The 23,708-nt window shown below is 54.2% G+C and overlaps 1 protein-coding gene across 5 annotated transcripts in view; it reads right to left on the bottom strand.

Annotated features, from left to right (window-relative positions):
• Positions 1-7,935: 7,935 nt before the first annotated feature.
• Positions 7,936-23,708, bottom strand: part of RPH3A (rabphilin 3A) — a 37,597-nt gene continuing 21,824 nt past the window's right edge. For 3 of the 5 annotated variants that reach the window (XM_071763118.1, XM_071763121.1, XM_071763120.1), the window contains 12 exons: positions 22,084-22,215; positions 21,134-21,226; positions 19,785-20,096; positions 18,736-18,815; positions 17,939-18,013; positions 15,803-15,912; positions 15,556-15,682; positions 14,642-14,698; positions 14,324-14,475; positions 12,241-12,322; positions 11,920-12,016; positions 7,936-10,475 (listed from right to left, as the gene is read on the bottom strand). In XM_071763118.1, coding sequence (XP_071619219.1) covers positions 10,345-10,475; positions 11,920-12,016; positions 12,241-12,322; positions 14,324-14,475; positions 14,642-14,698; positions 15,556-15,682; positions 15,803-15,912; positions 17,939-18,013; positions 18,736-18,815; positions 19,785-20,096; positions 21,134-21,226; positions 22,084-22,215 — 1,448 coding nt within the window. In that variant the 3' untranslated portion in view covers positions 7,936-10,344. The remainder of the gene's footprint in view (positions 10,476-11,919; positions 12,017-12,240; positions 12,323-14,323; positions 14,476-14,641; positions 14,699-15,555; positions 15,683-15,802; positions 15,913-17,938; positions 18,014-18,735; positions 18,816-19,784; positions 20,097-21,133; positions 21,227-22,083; positions 22,216-23,708) is intronic. The other 2 variants (XM_071763122.1, XM_071763119.1) reach the window with 2 other exon arrangements.

The following is a 23,708-nucleotide window of genomic DNA, read 5'->3' as shown; positions in this document are numbered from 1 at the left end:
TTCCACCCCACCCTATTCCACCCCACCCTATTCCACCCCATCCTATTCCACCCCATCCTATTCCACACCATCCCACCCTACTCCCCTCTGCCCCATCCTACCCCACCCTATCCTACCCCTTCCCATCCACCCTTTCCCTCCCTTCCCTTCCCCACCCTTCCCCACCCTTCCCCACCCTTCCCCACCCCATCCTACCCCGTCCCACCCCACCCTATTCCACCCCACCCTATTCCACCCCACCCTATTCCACCCCACCCTATTCCACCCCACCCTATTCCACCCCATCCCACCCCTTCCCACCCATTAATAAACCCCAAATTCCCATCCAAACCCACAGCTCCCAAGCAGGAGCCCCACCCCATCCCATCCCACCCCACCCTATTCCACCCCACCCTATTCCACCCCACCCTATTCCACCCCACCCTATTCCACCCCACCCTATTCCACCCCACCCTATTCCACCCCATCCTATTCCACCCCATCCTATTCCACACCATCCCACCCTACTCCCCTCTGCCCCATCCTACCCCACCCTATCCTACCCCTTCCCATCCACCCTTTCCCTCCCTTCCCTTCCCCACCCTTCCCCACCCTTCCCCACCCTTCCCCACCCTTCCCCACCCCATCCTACCCCATCCTACCCCATCCTACCCCATCCTACCCCATCCTACCCCATCCTACCCCATCCTACCCTATCCTATCCTATCCTACCCTACCCTTCCCCTCTCTTCCCCACCCCACCTTCCATCTGGACTCCTCAACCTAAACCCTCACGAGGCCGCTGAAATGAATCAAAATTGAATCAATCAATTAAAGCCATTTCATCCCCTGGTGACAAGAGGGAGCGGGAGCTGAGGGTGCAGCCCCCACCCCTCCAAACACCCCCCTCAGGGTGCTGCACCCCACGGCCCCTGCTTCCTTATCAGTGCTCAATGGGCCAGTTATCCCTTCACGGGCTGAAATCATCCCTCTCATGCCCTGGGTCACTAACTGGGACGGAACCGATTTGGGGGATGGGGGTGGGGGGCTTAATGAACATGGAAATCCAGGCCCATTCATCAAGCAATTATTTCGGACCCAGGAGCGGTGCTAAGCCTAATTAGGGAAGAAACAAAGTTAATCAGGGAACAGAAAACATTTCCTAACCCTACGATGCAAGAAGGAAAAATTAGGTGATCATTTATTGAAGATTTCTCAGACCTGCTCCACTTCCCAAGAACGCGGAGCTCCGGCTTCCAATCCTAGAATCCTGGAATGGGCTGGGTTGGAAGGGACCTCAGAGCTCCTCAAGTCCAACCCTTGCTCCACTCCCCCCGTGGTTCCAGCCCATGGCACTGAGTGCCACATCCAGGCTCTTCTGAAATATCTCCAGGGATGGAGAATCCACCCCTTCCCTGGGCAGCCCATTCCAATGCCTGATCCCCCTCTCCATCAAGAAATTCTTTCTCATGTCCAACCTAAACCTCCCCTGGCACAACTTGAGACCTCTTGTGCCCTCTTGTCTTGCTGAGAGTTGCCTGGGAAAAGAGCCCAACCCCCCCCTGGCTCCAACCTCCTTTCAGGGAGTTGGAGAGAGTGATGAGGTCTCCCCTGAGCCTCCTCTTCTCCAGCCTCAACACCCCCAGCTCCCTCAGCCCTTCCTCACAGGACTTGTGCTGGATCCCTTCCCAGCCTCCTTGCTCTTCTCTGGACCTGCTCCAGCACCTCAAGCTCCTTCCTGAGCTGAGGGACCCAGAACTGGACACAGGACTCAAGCTGTGGCCTCCCCAGGGCTGAGCACAGGGGCAGAATCCCTTCCCTGGACCTGCTGGCCACGCTGTTCCTGAGCCAGCCCAGGATGCCATTGGCCTTCTTGGCCACCTGGGCACACTGCTGCCTCCTCTTCAGCTTCCTGGCAATCCAGACTCCCAGCTCCCTTTCTGCCACTCTGTGCCCAGCCTGGAGCTCCCCATGGGGTTCTTGTGTTGAACCTCATCCCCTTGGGATCAGCCCAACTCTCCAGTCTGTCCAGGTCCCTCTGCAGAGCCCTCCTGCCTTCCAGCTGATCCACACTTCCCCCCAGCTTGGGGTCATCTCCAAATTTGCTGCTGATGGACTCAATCCCCTCATCTAAATCCTCACTAAAGATATTGAACAGCACTGGGCCCAACACTGATCCCTGGGGACACCACGGCCACCATTTTGCTGCAGCCCCATTCAGCTCCACTCTCTGGGCCCAGTTCCTGACCTCCTGACCTCCTCCAGCAGTTCCTGACCCAGCACAGGGTGCTCCTGTCCGAGCTGGGGCCTGACAGCTTTTTCAGGAAAATCCTGTGGGAGACGGAAGCATCATCCAAGAAGCATCATCTCAGTTTTATTAAAGCATTTGTTCTGCTTTAAGGTCCGCTGGGCACCGGAGAAGAAAAAATAGATTGCTCTGCAAGATGAGTAATTGCAGCGATTTAAAATAATAGGGCTGGGGAGTGGAGCAGAAAGGGGGAGGGAGGGGACACCTGAGGTGGAGCTCGGTGCATTTGGGGCTTAATTACCAGGGGCTGGTGCTTTCCCAGCTCAAAAGTTAATTCTGATTCAGAATTTAAAAATCCAGAATTCAAATCCAGAATAAAAAATTTGCAACTTCAGAATTAAATTTTAAATCAGAATTTTAAAATTGCAAAGAAAACAACTTCAAGATGAAAGCCAAAGGGGTTTTTCTCCCTTCTTATCAAAACCTGCTCATCTGGCACCATTCCTGCACCCCCATGGGAATATCTCTTCTGCAGTGTCTTCTGGGGGCTGCCCCATTCCAGGGTGAAACCACCAGCTCTGCCAGGAACACTTTCTGCAGAACAAAGTCCTGTATTTATGCTCCTCAAGCTGCTTTTTTGTTTTCCCTTGGGGAAAATGCTTGGGGTTTTATCCATGAATCCCCTGGGCTGGGCAGGTTTCTGGTGCTCCCACTCCATTCCTGCATCTCTGGGATGAAGGAGAGGGGTGGGATAGGGCTGGGAGCCCATCACAGCAGTGTCCCCGAGCCCAGCATCATTCTTTCCACTTTTTCTTTTTTTTTTTTTTCCATTATTATTATTAAGCCCATTCCACCCCCACCCCCAGCTGGTGCTAAGCTGTTTAGCCAAAGGCTCCATCATTAGGTTAATGATTCTCAGCAAATGATTTCATACCCAAGATGGAACGGGGATGTTGGCAGCTGTTGGAGGACACCCTGACACCCCCCAAAAAAAAATCTCCAGCTCTTAGGCCACAGTGAGCAGGACCCAGGGCTGTGGTTTCCCCATGTCCTGAAACCACCTCGTGTCCTCATCACTCACGGCCCTCGAGGCACCGATTGCATCTCAGAGGAGCAGAACTGCTGTGCCAGCAGCTGCCTCCTGGACCAAACCAAACCCAGCCCAGGGCTTCCAAATGCAGTTTGGTTCTTTTGGGAAGGGGATGTGCCCCGTGGCATCGGTTGGGGGGGGGTGGATTTTCATTTTTCATCTTTCATTTCATTTTTCATCTGTCTCGGTGTCTCTGCTCTGCAGCTCCAGCCTTGTTGGCATTCTCAGCACTCCCAGCAGGACCAGCAGCCACTGCAGAACCTGAATTATTCAGCTCCAGCAGGTCCTCTGCTGATGGAGCAAGTGAGGACTCGGGAGGGCTGGGTTGGGAAGCAATTCCTTGGGTGAGATCCTGCTGCAGTGCTGAGGCTGGAAAACATCCTGATGCCAGCAGCATCCCAAAGGTCTGAAAGTTGCCAGGGTACAAATGCTTCCCCCTCTCCCTGTCGTTTTTCAAATGGTTAAATGGAAAAGGACCCAAGTGCAGCTCCTATTTCAGCTCTGATGTTGCTGCCAAATGTTCTCCCCTGATGGTGCTTGGAAAACCAAAGAGATCGATGGAATTTTGTTGCCTGGAGAGCTGCTCAGGGTCAGGGCCCTACCTGGACCTGCCCTGCACCCCAGGGACCTTCTGGGGTTTTCATTCTACTGCTGATGGATGTGCTTTGCTCCAGGGGGGGGGACGATGGAGGGATGGAGGGATGGAGAGAGGGAGAGAGGGATGGAGAGAGGGAGAGAGAGATGGATGGAGGGATGGAGAGAGGGATGGATGGAGGGATGGATGGAGAGAGGGATGGAGAGAGGGATGGATGGATGGATGGAGGGATGGATAGATGGATGGATGGATGGAGGGATGGATGGATGGATGGATGGAGGGATGGATGGATGGATGGATGGATGGAGGGATGGATGGATGGATGGATGGATGGATGGATGGATGGAGGGATGGATGGATAGAGGGAGGGATGGATGGATGGATAGAGGGAGGGATGGATGGATGGATGGAGGGATGGATGGATAGAGGGATGGATGGATGGATGGATGGATGGATGGATGGAGGGAAGGATGGATGGATGGAGGGATGGATGGATGGATGGAGGGATGACCCCTGGGTGGGTTAGATGTCCATGGGTGTTCCCGTGGCCAGGAGGAAAGGGATTTCCCCAGGCAGGGAGGAGAACTCTCTGGTCCTCCTCATTAGGTCATTAGGGCTGGAAAAGACCTCTGAGAGCATCCAGTCCAACTCCCAAACCATGGCCTCAAGTGCTACACCCTCATGGTTTTTGAACACCCCTAGGGCCAGGGCCAAGGCACCAGTTGGGTGGCCCAGCTGACAGCAAGCAGGGACCTGTGCCAGCCCTCACCACTCTCCTGCTCCTTGCTTTTCTTTCCCCCAAACCCACCCAAACCTAAAACCTGGCTCCGTGTTTCAAGGGCCACTCCATGGCAGCTCTGTGGGGTGGTGGGAGGAGGTGACCATCACCCAGGCATCTTGGCTGGCCTCTCCCCCTCAGGCCCCTCCATTGCCCTGCAGAAACGAGAGAAGCTGAAACCTCAGTTTCCCTCAGGGAATGGCTTTGTGGGCTCCCCAAATCCCACCACAGACTCTCCAGACCCCAGCCCAGACTCTCCCCGGCCCCGTGGCTGGTTCTGCACTGGGGCCACCAGCCCAGAGGAGATGCTGGTCCCAGTTCTGCATTGGAGTGGAAGAACAGCAGTTTATTTTTAGGCTGAGCACCCAACTGGATGGAAGCCATCGATCTGAGCTCGTAATTACATCGTTATCTCTGCCCTACGAGATAAAGAGATTTCTAGCTGCCAGCTTTTTGAAAAGCTGGGCTTGAAAGAGGATAGAAAAAGGGATTTATTTATTTGAGCTTCTCTAATTTTTAAGCGAAACGTTAAATAGTGGAAGTTTGCTGTTATTCCTTTCCATGTTTCTCCAGAAGATGGGAGCCTATGGAACGTTTCCCTTCTCCTCAGTGGAGCAGGAAAGTCTCAGAGCCCTCCTGACACCCTGGGATCAAGAGCTCCATTGACCTTCTGTGAATTTTACCCCCAGGAGCTAATTTAGAATGATGAGTTGTTGGCATGGGTTGGGTCCCTAGGTGCTGCCCTGACCTTCTGGAACATTCTGGAGAGGAGCCACACTCTGCATTTTGCATCTCCCACTCCAGGAGAGGAGCAGGAACCCAACACTTTGGGCACAGCTTCATCCCAGTGCTGGCTCAGGGGGAGGGATCTGCTCCCCTCCCCATCCTGTGGCTTTTCCTGCACCAGGGAGTGACCTGATCCAGCTCACCCGTGCTTCCCAATCCTCTGGATGGAGAGCAAAGCAATATTGATTCCAGAAAAACTGGAGCTGTAAAGGATTGGCCATGAGCAGCTTGGCCAGCACAGAGATGAGAATCTATTGACTGCACCCAGGGTCTGAATCCAAGCAGCCCCCAAGGAACCTGGGTGGAAGAGCAGAACCAGAAGGATGCTCTGAGATGTAATTAAAACTAGAATTTTTCTGCAAGCCTACAAAAGTAGGATGTGGAAATAAAGGTCAGTCCAAGGGCCTCCAGCCCAGAGGGGCTGAGAAAAAAAGGGGAGCAAAAAAATCAGCTGGAAAAAGGGACTCTGGGTTTTCACCCTGGGTTCCTTCCCAGTGCTTCCCTGTTGAAGCCCTTTCCATCCAGGACTCCCCAACCAACCCCTGCCACACCCCAATTAATCAAGGAGGCATCTTAATTGCAGGGGATGCCCTTTTGAAGCCCTTTCCATCCAGGACTCCCCAACCAACCCCTGCCACACCCCAATTAATCAAGGGGGCATCTTAATTGCAGGGGATGCCCTTTTGAAGCCCTTTCCATCCAGGACTCCCCAACCAACCCCTGCCACACCCCAATTAATCAAGGAGGCATCTTAATTGCAGGGGGTGGTGGCTTGGGGCCTCAGCTGGAGCTGGGTGAGCAAAATTCTGGGAGCAGCTGGAGGGATGGGGTAACTGTGGGACTTAAAGGTCTTTCCCAACCTAACTAAGCCTAGGATTATTTTCCTGCCAGCAGAGATGAGGAGATGAGGCCTTCTCCTGACCAGTGGGATTTCTCTTCATTAGGATCAGGACACAGAATCAGCACCATGTGACAATTTTAAAGATCTCAGTGATGTTCTCTACCTGTTGCTGCTGGCATCATCCCTCCTGCCCTTTTCACCTCTTTGGGACAAGCCCAGCTGAGCACTGGTGGCTCAGGGGAGGAACCTGGACCTCCCTCAGCCTGCAGGTCTCTCCTGAGCAATTATTCCCAAACCAGCTTCCCTCTGATGCCAGCTCACCAGGACAGATCCCTCAGGAAGCTCCAGACCACTGGGGAAGAACCACCCCGGGCCTGGCCTCGGGGGGACCAGGAATTCAATGGGATGTGTGGAAGCATCCATAGGGTTGGGGCAACTCCATCCCCCAACCCCCCCCCAGTGCTGCCACCCATGGGTGCTCAGCAGCAGCTTGGGTGAAGATTGCATCTGGGGGGGCCCCCACCCCCGCCATGGGTGCTTGGGGGGGTTCCCATCACCAAGGTGGGGGATAGTGAGGGGTTCCCACCACCAGGACCTGGTTCTGGGCATCCTTCCCCTGCCATACCTGGAGCATCAGTGACATCTGCTGTTGTCTCTGGGCATTGGAGCCTTCATCCCCTCGGGCCCTCCTTGGGTCCACGGAGGGTGTGGGGGTCCCCTCAGGGTGTGGGGGTCCCCTCAAAGTCGAGGACATCCCCCCCCCGTGTCCTCCTGCCCAGGGTTGGGGCATGGAACCCCCATCTGCTGCCTTCCCAGGGAATCCCTTCCCTCAGGATCTGCTGGGAATGGAGCCTGAACCTGCCAGAATTAAATAAAATAATAATCATAAAAAAAGAGAATTATGCTCTGATGCAGCAGCCAGAGATGGGGAGGGGTGGGTTCTGCTCTGCTCCTTCTCCCCCAGCCTGGAGCCTGAAAAGGAGGGGGGGGGACACCAGAATTTTGGGGTTTTCTCCAGGGTGGGTTTGCTTTTTGAGGGGACATGTGCCCCATCCTCCTCTGGCAGCCCCCACCCCTTGTGTTTGCACCCCCAGAGGCACAAACCAAGCAGGAGCCCCCGGACACCCTGCCCACACCCAAAAGTTTTGATCCCAGACCCCTCCCCAACCCCCCCAGAGGTGCAGGAACCCCAGCTCTGCCCCTTAAACCCCCCCAAAAAAAATCCTCCTCAATCTCCCCACCCCCAGGGAACCTCCCAAACCCACCCCAAATTCCCACCCCTCCCCCCCCACCCATCCCAAAGCTTCCGATTCCCACAGGGAATGAAAGAAAAAAAAAAAAAAAAAAAAAGCAAAGCATCCTGGGGTGGATATTTTTTTTTTGTTTGTTTTTTTTTATCTTTTCCAATAGTCTGACTTTATTAGATACCACACCAAGAGAGGAGGTTGTGCTGCATGCAGCGGAAGACTGGAGATTTCTAGTCCTGTGTAACATTTTCTTCTTCTCTTAATAGTTGTAAACTGATATTTTGCTGTAAAATCACTGCATGCGAGTTGGAATGCAAACAGCAGTAGAAGAGGCTTTTTTTTTTTTTTCTTTTTTTTTTTTTTGTAGTTGGTTTTGTGTTTGTTTTTGTTTGGGTTTTTTTTTTTTTTTTTTTTTATTTTTGCACCATTCCCAATTCATACCTGCATGCTTTATTTACACTGGAAAGAAATTATTCAGGGCAAAAAAAAAAAAAAAAAAAAAAAAAGTGAATTAGAAAAAAAACCAACTCAGAAAAGGATGGCAAAGAAAGGAGGGGGGTTTGCACAATAGTGAGAGGGGGGACTGGCAAGTTGCACTTTGATTTTCTGGGTGCAAAGAGGTGATTTGGGTTCTTGTTTTCTGAAGGGGAAGCAGAGAGTCAGTGCAGGACCTGGGGAAAATTTAAATTTAATTCTGCTGCACACACACACACAGGAGGCTGGGCTGCTGCAGGCCAGGAATAAATCAAGGAGTTGCCTGGATATTATTTTTTTTTCTTGTTTGGGGGGTTTTGGTTTTTTTAAAAGACATTTTTCTCCCAGCACAGCTCAGCAGCCCCAGGGACAGGCCAAGGTTTTGGGCAGCTCGTTGACTCTGGAGGGGATTTTCCTCCAGCAGAAACACCTTTGGCAGGGCTGGACACAGAGGGAAAGGATCCCATAGAACCAGGTTGGATGAGTCTGGAGTTTTCTGCACAGCACAGCTGGAGGCTCTGAGACCTCAGAGTCAAAAAGCTGCACAAAAGGGAGGAAAAAGCCATCCCTGGAATGTTCTCTCTGGTGCATCACGGCCTGAGGAGCTCAGGGACAGAGCCTGGGGTGATGGGGAAGCTGAGGATGCTCACCCTGCTCTGGGGTTGCTTTCCCCATTGGGGTCCTGGTGGGGGACCTGGCTGGGAGGAAAAGCACCCAAACTTTCCTGGGAGGGAACGCAGAGCACCTGGGGAGGGAAAACATCCCAACCTTCTTGGCTGTGCAAGATTCAAGGTAGGGAAGGGCTGGTCCCCAGCTGCATCCCTGGGCACGCAGAGGTTGGCATCACCCAGCCCTTGGGGGATGCTCCTGGCAAAGCAGCACTGGGAGAAAAATTCTGTTGGGGCAAGAATGGGGGGGAAAAAAACGATTTAAAAAGAGAATTAAGAATAGGGGTGAAAAAAACCCTCATCCAACCCAAAGGCAAGAGCTCTGGGGCAGCACAGCTGAGCTGAGGGCATGGCAGAGGCCAGCAGGCTACAGCAGGGCTTGCAAGGGACATCAGGGGCCAGCAGTGTGAAGAGGGGGGGTTCAGGGTTCAGGATTTGGGATTCAGGATTCCTACAACATGTGTGGTGTGCAGCTGACCCCCAGGGCATCCCCTGGGGCTTCTTGTGCTGCTGTTGAGAGGGGAGGTTGTCCAGAGACAGACCCAAAGCCCAGCAGCAGCAACACCCCCCAGAGGCTCCATCCACAACAGTTCTTGGGCAGGTTTGCCAAAAGAAAGAAAGAAAAAAAAAGGAGTTGGAAGACCTCCAAGTGTCCCAGCAGATTTGGGGTGTTTCCAAGCAGCAACCCTTGCACACTTGGAGCTGGAGGGAAGCAGCTTCTCCCTTGGCAGCAGCAGCAAGGGGGGTTGGGGGCTGCCCTGGGGGTTCAGCTACTCACTATTACCCACTCAGGATGGGAGGAGGAAGAGGAGGAGGAGGAGGAAGTCACAAGCTTGAACCCCAGGTGTGCCCCGACAGCAGCAGAGTTCCTTGGGCCAAAGAAACCCCCAGGAACCACCCCAGTCCCTTCCCCTGCCAGCACCCAGTGGCTCCCCTGTTCCTCAGGAGCAGATTCTTGGGGGATTTTCTCAGCAGAGGACGTGGTAATGTTGGAATGGACCAGACCAGAACCACAGCTCCAGCAGGACTGGCAGGGTGACCTTGGACAGGGACCAGGCTGTGGTTATCACCCACACCAAAGTTTTTTTTTTTGTTTTTTTTTTTTGTTATTGCCACCGAGGTGTTGATATCACCCAAGCAGAAGGGGCTGATGCCCCAACACCAGCACTCAACCCCTCCAAAACTGGGCTAGCAGATGGCCAGGGCTGGTGGCCACATGTCCCAGTGGGAGATGGAGAAGGCAGGAGGTGGTGGTGATGGGCTGAGGCAGGAGAGGGGGGGCTGGAGGGACACAGAGCATCACACACAGAGCTGGGAGGCTCAGCAGGGTGGGGGGGGGACAGGCAGAGGGTGCCTATTGCTCCCCAAAGTGACACACCAGGAGAATTCAGTGACCCCCTCCCAAGGAAAAACCAAAGCCAACCAAAAAAACCCAAAAGACCCAATCAAAGGAAGTGAATATAAAAGATCTGGGTTAGTTTGGGGTGGGGGGGGGGAAGGAGGTGAGGAGGGGGCAGAGAGGACGCTCAGAGGAGGAGCAGAGGTTGTGGCAAGGTGTGAGTGAGCTGGAAGACAGACACCAGAGATCTACAGGGGCTTGGCAGAGGTTGGGGACCTGGGGACAGCTTGGGGCTCCCTTTAATCACTGGCCACGTGGTTCTCATTCTGCAGGGTGTGCCAGCGTTCAATCTTCTTGTCCTTGTTCTTCAGACACTCATACCAGTGTTTCAAACGTTCCCCCTTGGCCGTGATGCCCAGCTGGCAGCCACCTGGAGGAGAGGCAGGAGAAGGGGGCATCATACCCAGAGGTGCTGCTGATCATAGAATCATAGAATCATAGAATCCTAGAATCCTAGAATCCTAGGGGTTGGAAGGGACCTGGAAAGATCATCTAGTCCAACCCCCCCTGCCAGAGCAGGGCCCCCTAGAGTACATCCCCTAGGAACGTGTCCAGGTGGGTTTTGAATGTCTCCAGTGAAGGAGACTCCACAACCCCCCTGGGCAGCCTGTTCCAGGGCTCTGTCACCCTTACAGTAAAAAAATTTTTTCTGATATTCAACTTGAACCTCCTATGCTCCAATTTACACCCATTACCCCTTGTCCTATCACTGGTCACCACTGAGAAAAGCCTAACTCCATCTCCCTGACACTCACCCCTTACATATTTGAAAACATTGATGAGGTCACCCCTCAGTCTCCTTTTCTCCAAACTAAAGAGACCCAGCTCCCTCAGCCTTTCCTCATAAGGGAGATGTTCCACTCCCTTAATCATCTCAGTAGCTCTGCGCTGGACTCTTTCAAGCACTTCCCTGTCCTTCTTGAACTGAGGGGCCCAGAACTGGACACAATACTCCAGGTGTGGCCTCACCAATGCAGAACAGAGGGGGAGGAGAACCTCTCTTGACCTACTAACCACCCCCTTTCTAATGCACCCCAGGATGCCATTGGCCTTCTTGGCCACAAGGGCACATTGCTGGCTCATGGGCATCTTCTTGTCTACCAGGACCCCCAGGTCTCTTTCACCTCCACTGCTCTCCAGCAGCTCAGCCCCCAACCTATACTGGGACATCGTGTTGTTCTTCCCCAAATGCAAAACTCTCCACTTCCCCTTGTTGAATTTCATCATGTTTCTCCCTGCCCAACTCTCCAGCCTGTCTAAGTCTCTCTGAATGGCAGCACAGCCTTCTGGTGTGTCAGCCACTCCTCCCAGCTCAGTGTCATCAGCAAACTTGCTGAGGGGACATTCTAGACCCTCATCCAAGTCCTTGATGAAGATATTGAACAACACCGGTCCCAGTACCGACCCCTGAGGGACTCCACTGGTCACACACCTCCAACCAGGTTCTGCCCCATTGACTACAACTCTCTGACTCCTTCCTTTCAACCAGTTCCTGATCTACCTCACTACCTGATCACCAAACCCATACTTGATCAACTTATCTACAAGGATGCTGTGAGATGCTGTGATGTCCCAGCCAAATGCTTCCCCAGGGACAGAGCCCACTTTGGGGCATTGCTTTTTGGGGCTGGATTTCAAAATCTTGTGGAAAAAACCAGAGCTGCCCAGGAGATCCCAAAGGATGCTGGAGATGGGATCCAGGGATGGATCGACTTAGATCCCACCTCCAGGTTCATCCTGGGGTTCCTCACAGGGAGGGGACCAAAACCCCACCAAAAACCCCACCCCAGAGAGCAAAAATTTCCAGCTCTCACCAATGTAATCGTTGGATTTCCCGATGTCATAATCCCAGACTGAGATATCCAGTGACTTCTTGGCCAGGTCGTTGTGTTTTATGTCATAGAAGAACTCCTAGAAGAAGAAGAAGGAACTCTTAGAAAAAGAAGGAAAATGCACCCAGAAAACTGCAGTCAAGGGAGCATCAGGGATCTCCCTCTGCAGCCTGAATGCCAAACCCAATGGGAGAGTATTTAAAATAAATTTAAAAAAAAACCAAAAACCAACCAACTCCTCCACACGCCACAGTAATTAGCTAAAGCTCATTTAATCATATAAAAATATAGATCCATCCTTACCTCATTAAACTCAGGGTTCAAGGTTTTCTTCTTAATCTGTGTCTTGTGCTTGGCCTTTTTTCCCATGTCAGGTTTCAGCCAGCTGGAGGCAACAGAAAACAGCTCAAAACTCAAGCACAAGAACAGCTCCTAAGCTTGAAAAAAAATAAAATGAGTTTTGGGGCTAGGGAAAAAAAAAAACCAAACTAAAGATATTTACTTAAAGGCAAAGAGTTGGTTAGGCAGCCTCTAAACTTATCTAGAATAAAAGTAAAATAAGATAAAATCCTGAATGGTCTTTTTTGGAAACATGAGAAGCTGGGTTGGCTGCCAGCAGATGAGGGCTGGGCTGCTGAAAAACCAACCAGGAAGGTGTCAAAACACAGAGAAAAGGGGGAAAAACCTGAAAATAAGATTAAAACAACCCAGTAGTGTTTGAGACTGGGCAGACTGGGACCCTCAGCCAAGGGAGGGTCACCCAGACTAAAATTAGAGCCCTGGGTTCCCAGCCCAAACTCAGCTGCAGAGTTGGAGTTGAACAACAGGAAATCCTGGTGGGAATGGGAAAGATCCTGAAGGGAGAAATGGAGAAGGAAAAACTCCTCAGTTCTGCTCAGCTACAAAAATCCATCCAGGATGCTCAGCACCAGAGCTGGTGACTGAGGTTTAGGGGGAGCAGAGATTTTTTTTTTTTTTTTTTTCCTTCTGAAGGCAAAGATAAAAAGGACAGAAAACTGCAACTGGGGCTGACTGTCTGTGGGGTCCTCTCCATGTGGAGGTCTGGGGGGTTCCAACCCAAATCTCCTCCTTCCCTTGGTGCTGGCAGGAGCCACCCATCAACTAAATGCTGCTCCCATCACTGCTGCTCCCATCACCCCCTCCATGTCACAGCAACCACCCCAGCAGGGACAGGGACAGGGAGACAGGGACAGGGAGACAGGGACAGGGAGACAGGGACAGGGAGACAGGGACAGGGAGACAGGGACAGGGAGACAGGGACAGGGAGACAGGGACAGGGAGACAGGGACAGGGAGACAGGGACAGGGAGGCAGGGACAGGGAGGCAGGGACAGGGAGGCAGGGACAGGGAGGCAGGGACAGGGAGACAGGGACAGGGAGACAGGGACAGGGAGACAGGGACAGGGAGACAGGGACAGGGAGACAGGGACAGGGAGACAGGGACAGGGAGGCAGGGACAGGGAGGCAGGGACAGGGAGACAGGGACAGGGAGACAGGGACAGGGAGGCAGGGACAGGGAGGCAGGGACAGGGAGGCAGGGACAGGGAGGCAGGGACAGGGAGGCAGGGACAGGGAGACAGGGACAGGGAGACAGGGACAGGGAGACAGGGACAGGGAGACAGGGACAGGGAGACAGGGACAGGGAGACAGGGACAGGGAGACAGGGACAGGGAGACAGGGACAGGGAGACAGGGACAGGGAGACAGGGACAGGGAGACAGGGACAGGGAGACAGGGACAGGGAGACAGGGACAGGGAGGCAGGGACAGGGAGGCAGGGACAGGGAGGCAGGGACAGGGAGGCAGGGACAGGGAGGCAGGGACAGGGAGGCAGGGACAGGGAGGCAGGGACAGGGAGGCAGGGACAGGGAGGCAGGGACAGGGAGGCAGGGACAGGGAGGCAGGGACAGGGAGGCAGGGACAGGGAGACAGGGACAGGGAGACAGGGACAGGGAGACAGGGACAGGGAGAGGCACAGCAGGAGCATCCCCAGCTCCCAGCTCCTTCCATCCCATTTTATGGGGCAGCCAGCAGAGCACTTGCTCCTCATTGCTCCTGGAGGGCCACCAAGCCACCCCTGCCCCGTAGCAGAGCTGAGGGGGACCCTTTATCCTCCAGATCTAAAGCTGAGGGCTGGCTGCTGGCTTTTTGCACCTGGGAAATGGATGGACCCAAGGCCTGGGTCCATCTCACCGGCAGGGACCTCACCGCCTCCTTCGGGTGCCACCGGTGGGCACAAGCTTGGGAAGCTCTCCCCTCTCTCCAGTGGCTTCAGGAAGAGCTCTCAGCCCATCAGCTCCCCCCCAAGGACCAGGGGGTGGTCCAACCCCCCCACGTTCATCCCCGAGGCCTCCCCGGGGGCACTCACAGTTTCACAAAGGGGTCTGAGTAGCCATTGGCATCCATGGCTGCCAAATGGACGCAGCGGACGATGCCGACGATCAAACCCCCCTGCTGGGTGCTGTACATCAGGGACACCAGGATCTTCCCACGCTCCTCCACGTCCCCACCACGATCTACCTGGGGGGGGAGGGAAAGCAACCAGAGCTGGGGACACGGGGACCGAGCCCGGGCAACCGCAGAGCAGCTGAGGTGATGAGAAGATGGATCCGGGGTTTCCCGCGTAGCCCCAGCAGGAGGGAGAGGGGAAAACTGGACGGAACACGGATGGAAGGTGCTTTCCTACCTCCTCTTCGTACAGTGCCATCCCACGGGACGAGCCGGTGGTCCCAGCACGCTTCATCTTGGGTGGGGAAGGGAAAAGAAGGGCTGCATGAGTGACAACAGGGAGGAGAGGCACTGGCCTACAGCAAAACCCCCCTGGAGCCCAGCCCAGCTCTGAACTCAGGAGAGGAAGGGGGCTCAGGGCTGCTCATCTGCTCCACCAACCTCCACACCCCAGCCAGGAGCAATCTGCTCTTTCCTCTCCTTTCTCCTCTCCTCTCCTCTCCTCTTTCTTCTTTCCTCTCCTCTTTCCTCCCCTTTTTGTTCTCCTCCCCTTTTTCCTCCCCTTTTTTTTTTTCTCCTCCCCTTTTTCCTCCCCTTTTTTTTCTCCTCCCCTTTTTCCTCTCCTCTCTTTTTCCTCCCCTTTTTCCTCTCCTCTCCTTTTTCCTCCTCTCTTTTTTCCTCCCCTCTCCTTTTTCCTCCCCTCTCCTTTTTCCTCCCCTCTCCTTTTTCCTCCCCTCTCCTTTTTCCTCCCCTCTCCTTTTTCCTCCCCTCTCCTTTTTCCTCCCCTCTCCTTTTTCCTCTCCTTTTTCCTCCCCTCTCTTTTTTCCTCCCCTCTCCTTTTTCTTCTCCTTTTTCTTCCCCTCTCCTTTTTCCTCCCCTTTTTCTTCTCCTCCCCTTTTTCCTTCCCTTTTTACTCCCCTCTCCTTTTTCCTCCCCTCTCCTCCCCTGTTACCATCAGTATGGGCAGTACCAGCACCAGTCCCATGTCAAGACTCCCACCCTTGACCTGTTCCCCCAGCCCAGAATGGTTGGAAATCCAACTCCTGAAGGTGTCAGGGAAGTCAGGCACCTACGGCTCTTGCCGTGAGCTCCCCCCCACACCATTTACCAACAACATTAACAGCAGCAGAACGGAATTCCACACGGACTCACAGGTATTACTCTCTCCAGGCAGATGTTGAAGTTCTTTTTCTGGTTGGCTTTGAGTTTTTTCAAGGAAACTCTGGTTTCTCCAATGAACTCGTTGTGGCCGAATTTGTCCTCGTCGCACACGGAGATCCTGAAGGGAAGGGGAAAGCTGAGCATCGACCTCCGGCCCTCTGGGGAAAAACTGCTTTGGATGCTCCGTGCCAGGAGCTCCAGGATCCCCATCCTGGGGTATCCCAGCTCCCCTGCTTGCCTGAGGGTTTTCCTTTGCATGTCCTCATCTGTGATCCCGTGGTACACCAGGGTCTCGTTCCAGACGGGGTTGCGGGTGTTGCGCAGCGTCTTCGTCCTCAGCTTGTTTGACTGGGGCACCAAAACAAGACATGGCATCATTCCACCATCCCCACCCCCCTTGTTCACCTGCCTTCCCCAAACACGTGTGTGAAATACAAACTCTAAGAAAAAAAATATAAATAATAATTGAGGAGTGAACCAGAGAGCAAACCCCTTTGGTTCGGCTCCACTCCAGATCAGAAAATCCCCAACGTTAAAATCCCCAGGGAGTGAAATGAGCTTGGAAACATCAACCCAGTGGTTCTACCACCAGTTTCCCCTCCTCGTTTTACACTGAGCAAAACCATCCAGCTGGGGTTTTGGAAAAACTTGGCAAAAAAACTTTTTATCCTCCTCAGTTTGTTTGACTGGGGCACCAAAACAAGACATGGCATCATTTCACCATCCCCACCCCCCTTGTTCACCTGCCTTTCCCAAACACGTGTGTGAAATACAAACTCTAAAAAAAAACCCATAAATAATAATTGAGGAGTGAACTGGAGAGCAAACCCCTTTGGTTCGGCTCCACTCCAGACCAGAAAATCCCCAATGTGAAAATCCCCAAGGTGTGAAATGAGCTTGGAAACATCAGCCCAGTGGTTCTACCACCAGTTTCCCCTCCTTGTTTTACACTGAGCAAAATCATCCAGCTGGGGTTTAGAAAAAACTTGGCAAAAAAAACTTTTTATCCTCCTCAGCTTGTTTGACTGGGGCACCAAAACAAGACATGGCATCATTTCACCATCCCCACCTCCCTTGTTCACCTGCCTTCCCCAAACACGTGTGTGAAATACAAACTCTAAAAAAAAAACTATAAATAATAATTGAGGAGTGAACCAGAGAGCAAACCCCTTTGTTCCAGCTCCACTCCAGACCAGAAAATCCCCAAGGTGAAAATCCCCAAGGTGTGAAGTGAACCTGGAAACATCAACCCAGTGGTTCTACCACCAGTTTCCCCTCCTCGTTTTACACTGAGCAAAAGTCCAGCTGGGATTTTGAAAAAACTTGGCAAAAAAACTTTTTATCCTCCTCAGCTTGTTTGACTGGGGCACCAAAACAAGACATGGCATCATTCCACCATCCCCACCTCCCTTGTTCACCTGCCTTTCCCAAACACGTGTGTGAAATACAAATTCTAAGAAAAAAAATATAAATAATAATTGAGGAGTGAACTGGAGAGCAAACCCCTTTGGTTCGGCTCCACTCCAGGTGTGAAATGAGCTTGGAAACATCAGCCCAGTGGTTCTACCACCAGTTTCCCCTCCTTGTTTTACACTGGGCAAAATCATCCAGCAGGGATTTAGAAAAAACTTGGCAAAAAAAAATTTGCAGCCTCCTCAGCTTGTTTGACCGGGGCACCAAAACAAGACATGGCATCATTCCACCATCCCCACCCCCCTTGTTCACCTGCCTTTCCCAAACACGTGTGTGAAATACAAATTCTAAGAAAAAAAATATAAATAATAATTGAGGAGTGAACCAGAGAGCAAACCCCTTTGGTTCAGCTCCACTCCAGGTGTGAAATGAGCTTGGAAACATCAGCCCAGTGGTTCTACCACCAGTTTCCCCTCCTCGTTTTACACTGGGCAAAATCATCCAGCTGGGGTTTAGAAAAAACTTGGTAAAAAAAACTTTGCAGCCTCCCAGGAAGGCTCCAGCCCTTCCTTGGGAGTTTCTCTCCAAAGCTCAGCTCAGTTGGGCTGGGCAGTGAGATTTCCAGGGATTGCTTTGGTGTGGGGAGTCAAAATTCACCCAATGGTTGTGTCTTCACGTGTTCTTCTAAGGAGAACCTGCTGCAGCTTCAAAGCAAAGGGGATGTCCAAGCTCTGGGAAGAATTAGGGGGTTTGTCAGATGTTGTGTGATGCTTTTGCAGCATCACCTCCTCCTGAGCATCCCTCTGCTCCCAGGACAAGTTGTTCCTCAGCTGCAGGAGGACACGTGGAAGCATCATCCCTTTCCAGGGATACTCCTGGGTAGCAGCAGGAATCCAGGGGAGGAGAAGGGATCTCAGGGGGGCTTTGAGGAACCTCTGATCCAGCTCAGCCCAAACCTCACCTTGCTGGCTCCTGGCAAGAGGTGCAGCTTGACGTAGGGATCTGCCAGGCCGTTTGAGTCCATTGGCTTCAAGCCCTGAAAGACAATGAGGAAAACACAGGGCATGAATCCTCCTTGGAGAGAGGCAGGGAAGAGGAAAAGGGACCCGTGGAGAAGTTCAGCAAAGAGACAGAACTACAGCCAGCTCTGGAGTCCTCATCCCTGGAAAGACATGGAGCAGAAAGACTGTTGGAATGAGTCTACAAAAAGGATATGAAGGCTGGAGCAGCTCTGCTCTGGAGTTGGGGTTGTTCAGCCTGGAGAAGAGAAGGCTCTGGGGACACCTTAGAGCACCTTCCACTACTTAAAGGGGCCTATGAGAAGGATGGGGACAGACTTTTTAGCCTGTCCTGGTGGGACAAGAGATGACAGCTTCAAACTAGATATTAGGAAGAATTTTTTTCCTCTGAGGGTGGTGAGACACCAGCCCAGGTTTCCCAGAGAGGTGGGAGATGCCCCAACCCCTGGAAACTTTCAGGGTCATGTTGGATGGAGCAACCTGATCTGAGGAGATCCCCGCTCACTGCAGAGGGGTTGGACCCTGTGACCTCTGAAAGTCCCTTCCAACCCAACCCATGCTGTGATTCCATGAAAATGTCTTCAGGAAGTTTATCCTCTGTCCCAAGCAGGGATGGGTGACACCATGAGCTGAGTCTCCTGCTGGAAAACCTCTGCTCCCAGCCCCTTCCACTGCTGGAGCTGGGAGCCAGAGGGACTTAAATGGGTGGAAAAAAAGGAGAAAAAGGGTGATCACTTACTTTGGCCTTGATGAGGGTGCAGTGCAGGGAGCTGTTCTCCTGGTCGTAGAGCAGGCTGAACTCCAGTGCTCCCAGTGTGGCTGATGGGGGAAGGTGGAAAGAGAGGAGTTGGGAAAAGGACCTCATTAAACCCCCAGCCAGGAGCTGGTTAATCAGCCCTGCTTGGTGATGATCAGAATTATCCTGGGATCAGTTGGGAAGCTATTCCAGGAGTGTGGAATGCACACCAAGCATGGGCCAAACCTTGACAGGCAAACCCAGATTCATGAGCTCAGCTCAAAGCTTTAGAGCTGGACCTGCTTTGGGGACAGGGAGGACATCTGGGGTTTTTTTCCATCCCATTGCAATCATCACCAGGCAAAGGGGGTTGTGACAGCACCAACCCTTCTCCAGGCACAGCTCAGGGAGCTGATCCCACCCCAGGACCACACAGAGAAGGTGCCCCAGCTGGTGCTCAGCATCTCCTCCCAGGACTGGGGTGTTTGGCCCCTGTTTTGACTTGGTGGAAACCAGCTCATGCTTGTACTCAGTAGGAAAAGATCCCAGTAGGAAAAGCACCCAACCTCAGCCAGCTCCACCTCTTCCTATCCAATTTCCACACCTGCTCCTGGCCTGGAGAGGCTCTTCCCATCCTGGGTGGCAGGGAAGCAAAGTCCTGCCATGGATGCTCATCCTCAGGCAGCAAACTCCCTCCTTTGGGGAGCAAAAGACCCAACAGCAAGACCCGAAGGTGCTGAAGCCCCCAAGCCCACCCTACAGAGAGGGCTCCGCGGTGACCCTGGCAGCCCGGGATGCTCTGATGGGAAAGGGGCTGCTGCCTCCGGAGCTGGAATTTGGGAAGGGGAAGGTTGTGGGAACACCGAGCCCGCACCAGCAGATGGCAGAGCTCAGCCGTTCGGTACCGAACCCCCGGGAAGATCCCAGGAGCCGAACCTGGAGCAGGGGCCATCCAGCGCAGCCTTCCCGGGGGCTGTCCCTGCGCATCCCGAGTCCCGCAGTCCCCATGTCCCCAACCCCCCCCCAGGAGCCCTCCCCTTGTCCCCACGTACTGCCTTCATCCGAGTCGTAGCTGTTGGCATCCTCCTCCTCCTCCTGGGGCTGGGGGGCAGGGGGCTGGGGGGCAGGGGGCTGCCGGGCTGGCCTCTCCTCTCTGCCGGGGGGCACGGGGTAGCCCCCTCCTCTCTCCTCCCTGCTGCCAGCCCGGCCCGGTTCCGGGGGTCCCAGCGCTGGGCTGGCTGCGGGGGGGACCCCGTTAGCCCCCGGCAGGTTCGGAGCCTCCCAGCCCCTCCCGGCTGTACCTTGTCTGTCGGGGAACCGGGAGGCTGCCCCAGGACCCGCTCTTCCTGCTGCTGCTGGAGGGGCTGGGGACAGGGAGAATCCTCGGCTCAGCTTGGTTGGAAAAAAACCTTTCAAATCATCCAGTCCAACCCTTCCCCCCAGCACTGCCAAAGCCACCCCCAGCCCATGTCCCTCATCCCCACATCCCCAGAGCTCTGAAACCCCTCCAGGGATGATGGGGACTCCAGCCCTGCCCTGGGCAGCCTGGGCCAGGCCCTGACAACCCTTTCCAGGCAGAAATTCTTCCCCAGCTCCAACCTAAACCTCCCCTGGCACAACTTGAGTTGTGCCAAAAGTTCCTCTTGTCCCATCCCTTGTTCCTTGGGAGCAGAGCCCGACCCCCCCTGGCTCCAACCTCCTCTCAGGGGGTTGCAGAGAGCCAGAAGGTCTCCCCTCAGCCTCCTCTGCTCCAGGATCAGCACCCCCAGGGCCCTCAGCTGCTCCTCACAACTTCTCCAGACTTCTCCATGTTCTCCAGACCCTTCTCCTTACCCTCCATCCCTTCTCCTTACCCTCCATCCCTTCTCCTTGCTCTCCAGCCCCTTCCCCAGCTCCATTCCCTTCTCTGGACACATCCATCCCCTCAATCTCCTTCTGGTTACGAGGGACCCCAAAATTGACCCCATTATTCAAGGTGCAGCCACACCAGTGCTGGGCACAGGGATCCATCCCGTCCCTCAGCTGCTCCTCGCAACTTCTCCAGACCTTCTCCTTGTGCTCCAGACCCTTCCCCAGCTCCATTCCCTTCTCTGGACACATCCATCAATGTCCTTCTGGTTACAAGGGACCCAAAACTGCCCCCAGGATTCCAGGTGCAGCCACACCAGTGCTGAGCACACAGAACCATCCCTTCCCTCAGCTGCTCCTCATCAGATTTGTGCTCCAGAGCCTCTCCCCCTGCAGCAGTACCATGGTGCCCACCTGGGCAATGTTCTCCATCCCTCTCCCACCCCAGTGCTGGCACTGTCCCTAGCAGCAGGATGCCTGCCTGTGACATTGGGATGTTCCCCGAGGGACTGAGCATCCTGGTTTCATCCCATCCCATCCCACCCCACCCTACCTTGAGGTGTTGCTGGGCCAGGAGGAGGAGCAGGGCCAGCAGCTGCTGGTGGGGGTGGCCGTGGGGCTTGCATGGAGTTGGTCCTCTTCACTCCTGCAAGTGGAGGAGAGAATTAGCAATGGCATGGCAGGTGCCAGGGGTTCAGAGCTGCTCCTCCAGCATTGGCAGCATGAAAAATTCTTCTAAATGAGGCTCCCAACTTGGCTGCGTTTCATCCCTGCTGAAAATCAGCCTGGAAAGCTCTGAGCCCACTCCCTTATCCACCTGAAGCTCTCTGGTCACGCGTGGGGCTTTTCAGATCCAGGTCCCTGGGCAGAAGCTGCTCATTTGCAGGGAGAAAGATCTGCAGGGAAAGGCTCAGGGATCCCCTTCCATCCCTCCCCCCTGATCCCACCAACCCTCCAGAGCATCCCATCATCAAACCCCCCAGAGCTGGGTGGTGCGCTCTGAGGGGAAATCATGGAATAATGGAACAGTTTGTGTTGGAAGGGACCTTCAAGGTCATTTTGTTCCAAATCCCTGCCATGGGCCCACCCAGCCCAGGTTGCTCCAAGCCCCATCCAACCTGGAATTCAACACTTCCAGGGATGGGGCAGCCACAGCTTCTCTGGGCATCCTGGACCAGGGGCTCAGCACCCTCATAATGAAGAATTTCCTCCAAATGTCTGACTTAAATCTCCCCTCTTTCAGCTTAAAGTCATCCCCTCCCTCCAGACCCTTGTCCAAAGTCCCTCCCCAGTTTTCTGGAGCCTCTTCAGGCACTGGAAGGTGCTCTGAGGTCTCCATGGAGCTTTCTCTTCTCCACCCCACCCCTCTCAGCCTGTCCCCAGCCCTCTGAGCACCTTCAACAAAAATCCCTCAGCATCTTTTAGTCAAGCAGAGACAAAAAGCTGCTGGCTCCGTGCCTCCCAGCCCTTCTCCTCCCAAACACACAGAAGCTCAGCTCTCACCAGGGCTCCTGCTGACCCCACTCTCAGCAGTTTGGTCACGGCTGTCACTGTCCCCACCGGTGTCCTCGCTGCCACAGGGACCCTGCCTGCCCCTGGCAGAGCTCCCTCGGGCACCCACCACCGTGTCACTGCCTGTGGGGAGAGGTGATGGTGAGGAGGGCACCCTGAGCACCCCCTGGTCACCCCGGGAGCAGCCACCTGGGTGACACCCAGCTGGGGCATCGGGAGGAGGATGGGGATGGTCACCACAGCATCCTCAGGGACTGTGAGCCAGGCAGCTGCAGAGGGCACCAGGAGGGCTCTGCACCAGCAGAACTTCACCTTGTGGGTGGGAAAATCCAAAGGACACCCCAAAGGACATGGGACACCAGGAAATAACAAGAGCCTCATGGAAAAACAAGGCCAGAAGCAGCCAGCAGCCAGGTCCTCAGGGCCCATCAAAGCCCTCCAGCCCTTGCAGCTTCACAATCCCCAGCACAGGCAGAAATCCTATTTCCTTTTTGCTGATCACCCACCTCTCATTAGCATGCTGAGGGTGTCAGCCCAGCAGATCCATCCCAGCCACACCCCAGGGCACTGAGACCACTCCAGGGTGATGAATGCCAACCCCTGGAGGTGATGGAAAAGGTCTCTGTGCTCCCCCTGCTCATGCTGGGGACGCCAGGGATCAATCTTTGCTGAGAAATAAATGGGGTGTTTATCCTTGGCTGGGCTCTCAGGGGCACCAGGCACCAGGAGAAAGCAAAATGCAACAGATTGGGGCAGGGAGGGAAAGGAGCTGGGTAAAAAAAAGGCCACGATGCTGCAGAGGAAGGAGGGGACAAAGGAGCATCCCCAGCCAGAACCCCCCGTGGTGCAGAAATAGTGATGCAAAAAATCATTTTCCAAAGGAGCTTCAGGAAAATCATGGCCATGCAGATCCCCAGGAGGGAGCCTGCCAACCCCCACCTCCCCCTGCAGCTGCTTTTAATAAAATCAAGATTTCCTTCTTTAAATAAAAGCAGCTTGCAGGGGGGGGCAGGAAGCTGAACAGCCCCAGCTGCTCATTCAATTGAAAGGTCTTAATGAAGTGGGTTCCCCAGGTGCTGCTGTGGGGGGAGGTGAAAAACCACCACAAACCAGGGTGGGCATGGTGAGCCGTGGCATGGGTACAACTCTGCTTCAGCATCACCCCCCAGGAGCAGCCAGGGCTGCAGGGGGGGAGGAAATCTCAGCATTCCAGTGTGAAAACTGGGCCAGAATTCAAAATTAACACCCCAAGAACAGCAGGAGCCTCAACCCGGGCTCCTCCCCAGCATCTTGGAGGGTGCAGGTGAGCTTTGGAACTGGGGAGCACTGGTCAGGAACATGATTTGGCCCCTGGAAGCAGGAGGCAAAAATGCCTTGCTTGGCATCACTATTAAATACAGGCAGAGCCTCGGGGGGGGGGGGGGATGGGGCAGGGGGAGGGGGCAAGGTGGAACCAAACCCCATCCCTGCACCCACCTCCTGGCACCACGCGGGGGCTCAGGGCTCCAGCAGCTTGGGGGGGGCACCCAAGGTGGGCAGAGAGCAGCCCCACCTCATCCCTCGCTGAAACGCACAAATCCCCCTCCCTCCTCCCCGTGAGCCTCCAACGAGAAAAA

The sequence above is a fragment of the Heliangelus exortis genome, chromosome 19, assembly GCF_036169615.1.
Source record: "Heliangelus exortis chromosome 19, bHelExo1.hap1, whole genome shotgun sequence".
NCBI classification, from domain to species: domain Eukaryota; kingdom Metazoa; phylum Chordata; class Aves; order Apodiformes; family Trochilidae; genus Heliangelus; species Heliangelus exortis.
This window is presented reverse-complemented; position numbering and strand designations above follow the sequence as displayed.